Source organism: Etheostoma cragini, chromosome 8, assembly GCF_013103735.1.
Source record: "Etheostoma cragini isolate CJK2018 chromosome 8, CSU_Ecrag_1.0, whole genome shotgun sequence".
In the NCBI taxonomy this organism is placed as follows: domain Eukaryota; kingdom Metazoa; phylum Chordata; class Actinopteri; order Perciformes; family Percidae; genus Etheostoma; species Etheostoma cragini.
Genome location: NC_048414.1, coordinates 20,764,416 through 20,768,867, shown reverse-complemented (window position 1 = coordinate 20,768,867; position 4,452 = coordinate 20,764,416). Strand labels below are relative to the sequence as shown.

Sequence of the window (4,452 nt, the reverse complement as noted above, 5' to 3'; positions counted from 1 at the left end):
GGGGAGGCTGCGGTTGTGGCCTTGACCAACTGCCACTTTGCTCGTTTGAAAACCTCTCTGTTATGGGTGAGCCAAATTCTCTGGGCGGTCAAAGCAAAGAAAGGGGAGGTAACCTTGCCCTTTATGACTTCATAAGGGGCAAGATTCCAGATCGGCCCATCTGAGCTATCATTTTCTCAAAGGCAGAGCAGGGTACCCAGGGCTCGGCCTATACCTATCACAATTTCTAGCCATTGGTTGGCGCATAGGCGCTTCCACACCTCTTTGTGCCAGTGGCTTCTTCGCCCTGAAGGAGGAGCGTACCTATAAACATGTAGCATCCCTGTAGTGTTTACCCAATTTATGGAATGCATTCATGCTGCAAGTCTAAATTATAGTCAAAACCAATACATGCCCTTTAATTAAAATAAAGGTCATCATAAATGATGCATTTAATCACGGCCTTGGTGTATCCTTATTTTGTTGAATTTAGGCACTTTAGGATGTTACAAGTACCAGTCTATACAAGTACCTTGTATAGACTGAAGAAATAATTAAAAGACTCTGCATTTCATTGTACTTTTATGTTGTCATATAGCTCTTTAGTTTAATTCGTAAAGGTCTTGAAAAGTATTAAGATTTGGTGTACATGTGCTGTATTTATAGACTACTTAAAGCGCTTTTACATCATACAGGAAACATTCACCATTCACAGACATTCATTCACTGTGGCCAAGGCTGCTGTACAACGTGCCACCTGCTCATCAGATTAACACTCACACACATTCCCACTCTGATGCGCAGCATCAGGAGCATCTCAGAGTTCAGTGTCTTGCCCAAGGACACTTCGACATGAGACTGCAGGGCCAGGGATTGAACCCCCCACCTTCCGAACCACAGCCACAGCCGCCCCGTGTATACTTCCAGAAACCCTGTCTACTAAATATCGACGTGGAGGCGGAACATGCAGTTTATTTCCATCTAACTTTGACCAATTGGTTCAGGTTTCTTCCCTTGAGATTAAAGTCCATGTTTTGCTTAGTGCTAAAAAACATAAAAAACATTTACTGTGATTCAGCGTAGAAAACAGTACTTCAGTCTGTATTGACAAGGGGAGTGTATACTTAATAAATGTAATTTTAATATCTTTTGGTCTTGAACGAAAGCAAAACCAATCATAACGAAATACTCAGACATTTGTAGATGTTTTCTTTGAAAATTCATTCAAGATTCTTCCTCCATACCTGTTTATACGTATGGAATATTAAAGCAGCACATCAAAGAAAACTAATCCACAGCGCAAACAATTACAATTTATATGTATATATTTAAAAAAACAATTAAACATTATGTACAACACAGAAGAAAATGTTAAGCAGTTTAAAAGAACAATGTTATCACAAATGACTTCTTTCAGGCGTCAGGCAAAATCATTTGAACACTTTCACAAATAATGAGAAGATTTCTCACAACCAGATTAACGAACACAAGTTACACCGAGTACAGGCTGTGAACCGATTTACAGTGACAGAGGGAGAAGGCTTCAGAACTGCATTGTTGCTTTATCTGAACTAGAACTGATTTTTGACACACATAAAGTACAGCAAATCAGAATCTTCCACAGTCTCGGGCCATGGGTCAAAAGTTATTAAAACAATCAACATTACAGTACAATATTATTTGAGTTTTTCCCTGAATTATGATAAGTGATCAAATCAACTTTTCTAAACCGCATCAGAGAAATTTCCCTTAAAGACACTGGGTTTAATAACAACAGACATGCTATTACAGACATGTTGTAGTGGAGCTTTCCTAAATGTTCAGTATTAACATGATTGGATGCACTTCTGAGAAGAAAAACTAAGTTGTTCGCTTGGAATTTGCAAAAATTACTGACAAATAATAATATAGGATAACCTATTGGTGGTGATGGCACAGTGGATATAGCTCATACCTTTGGTGTGGTAGCTCTGGATTCAATTCCCACTGTCAACTTATCAACCAATGTGTCCCTGAGCAACACACATAACCTACAGTTGCTCTGGAGACATGTGACCTCTGACATACAGTATATGCCAATTGTAGGTTGCTTCAGCTAGATGTAATGTAACATTCCTTTAAGTTATTCCAAGCTGGGGCTTTTAATGGAACACAAAAATGTCCATTTCAGCCTTTATTTTTGACAGGTCAAGACATAAAAGGGGAGAGAGAAGGAACGACATGCAGCAAAGTGCCACAGATCGGAGTTGATCCGTGGCACCGAGGAACAAACCTCTAGATATGGACGGCCACTCTACCAACTGAGCTATCTGACCACACAAAATTATCTTATATTCTTCTGGGTGACAAAAGAAAGTTTGCAAAAGTTGTTGGGCTTTTACTGCCAATGTATATCATAAATATATGGTAGTTTTTCTTAGGTCCAAGTGTCATTAATCTCACTTAGCATGAAAGGCATTCTAAGGTAATACATCACGAGGACAACATACAAGATAGTTCAAGACTGTTCTGGTCAGGCTAACAATATAGATGTGTAAAAGTGAAACTGAGTGTAATACATTTAAGAAGATGAATTTGTAGTGCCAATAAAAATTTGATATGAATGGAATAAAATTGGAGCCAAGAATACAGCATTTAAAAACAAACTTTTAATTCTTTTTTTATACTGAAACTCTTAGGTCAAGAGAATCTTTAAAGAAATCCATGTGAAATCTTAAGCACCATCTTGAAATGCCATTTACAGCAAGTAGGCTACTTGTTATAGTCATTATATACAGAACAAATATCCTAAAACCATGTGAGACCACCAATACGCAGTTATCCATTGGTGACCAGGTCACTAGAGCCTCCAACGCACAAAAAAACAACTGAAAATACATACATACATTTTTAATGGCGTTTTTCTCTTTGAATGAGAAGCCCAGTACATACTAAAGAAAAGAAATGAACAATGACTGAGGGATGTAGGTAACAATACTTAAAATGATTGTGATGTCAGAATACCCCATGCCATCTTTAATCAATGTATCTACAATAAGATAATATCTAACATTAACTACAAGCTTTTTCTAACTGAGTGTGGTTTACTATTTTATAAAAATAAAAAAGTCAAAATAAACAAAAAAAGGTATCCTACACAAGGGCCACAAGTCTTCTGTTGTCGAGTAAGATGAAATGTTCAAAACACTGCTGGCCCGTGAAGCCTGCATGGGTTACAGTGTGTGTGTGTGTGTGTGTGTGTGTGTGTGTGTGTGTGTGTGAGTGAGAGAGGATGTCGGGGTGTGATTTCTTAGTGTCGGGGGCCCCCTGGTCGTGGAAGAGGGGCACCTGATCAGAGGGAGAGATCAGAAAGAAGGGGGGAGGGATAAAATAACAACATCATCACAACAAGGTTAAATTGATGTTTGTTGTCTTTGTTTGCTTTAATTGTCACCATTTAATTTTGACAACTGCATGCGGTCACATCAATTTACAAGGGTTCAGAAAAAAGAAAGATGTTATGACAGCCACAAATATAAAAATAAATGTGCACATTACAGGTAGCTGCCTTATCCTAAATGGGTCCAAGCTGGGAGCCAGTGTCCTACTTCACTCTCTTTGCATACAAGTCTTTAAATCTAACACACAAGTCAGTCTTCTCAGTTTCTAGCTGATCTTGTCCATACTTATTGTATGACGTTAAACCATTTATGCTGTTTAGGACAATCAGGCTTTTATCAAATTCTAGTTCCCAAAACAACTTTTGTTTTTCACAACTTCAAAAACTTTGTGTGTGGTGTAGTGATAGACTGATTTTATCGGCCAGCAGATTTATGTATCGGGCCGATATTTGCATTTTTATACGCTGCTGCTGCGTTGCCAATATATACCCTTGCATTATTTACAGATGGGCATCCCCAGGCAGCTCTGTGTTCTGAAGACGCTGCGGGTCAAGTGCAGATCATGCCCCTCACCCCCTTAGCTCAGTGCTGAAAGCATTGCTTCTATGTTTTTGTTTTTTTTGTTTTTAAAGAAATGGCCGAGCTGATTCTGAAAACAATCTAGTGTGGCAGCATTTTAAATAAATGTGTTTATCCAATTGTTTGTACTTCTTCCACCTCGGCCGTTTTTAGAATTTGCTTGTTGTTGTTTTTTAAGTTCAATAAATGTTCCTTTTTTAAATTGAGACCTGTGACCACCACTGGGTCACATTGTGTCAGTTTTATGATGTGACTTGAGGGAGCAAAAGCGTAAAAAGTGTTTTTGTCGGCTCCAAACATCAGCTCAAGGAAATTGGCAGCCCGTATCAGTCATCCGCCATGGCTGATGGGAAAATAAATAAATAAAAAATTGGTATCTGCATTTAAAAATAAAATCCATATTGTTCAATCCCTAGTGTGGTGTGCCTCTAATGGTGTTTTTCCACTGCTGGTAACAGCTTGCCTCGGCTCGCCTCGGCCCGCCTCGGCTCGCCTCGGCCCATTATACTTCCGT

At 38.9% G+C, this 4,452-nt stretch overlaps 1 protein-coding gene across 1 annotated transcript in view; it reads right to left on the bottom strand.

Moving 5' to 3' along the window:
- Positions 1-2,616: 2,616 nt before the first annotated feature.
- The window catches only part of si:ch211-216l23.2 (uncharacterized protein LOC565061 homolog), a 10,448-nt gene continuing 8,612 nt past the window's right edge, over positions 2,617-4,452 (bottom strand). Inside the window, exon 9 of the mRNA XM_034878161.1 lies at positions 2,617-3,306. Within this exon, the coding sequence (XP_034734052.1) occupies positions 3,269-3,306 (38 nt within the window). The 3' untranslated portion in view covers positions 2,617-3,268. The remainder of the gene's footprint in view (positions 3,307-4,452) is intronic.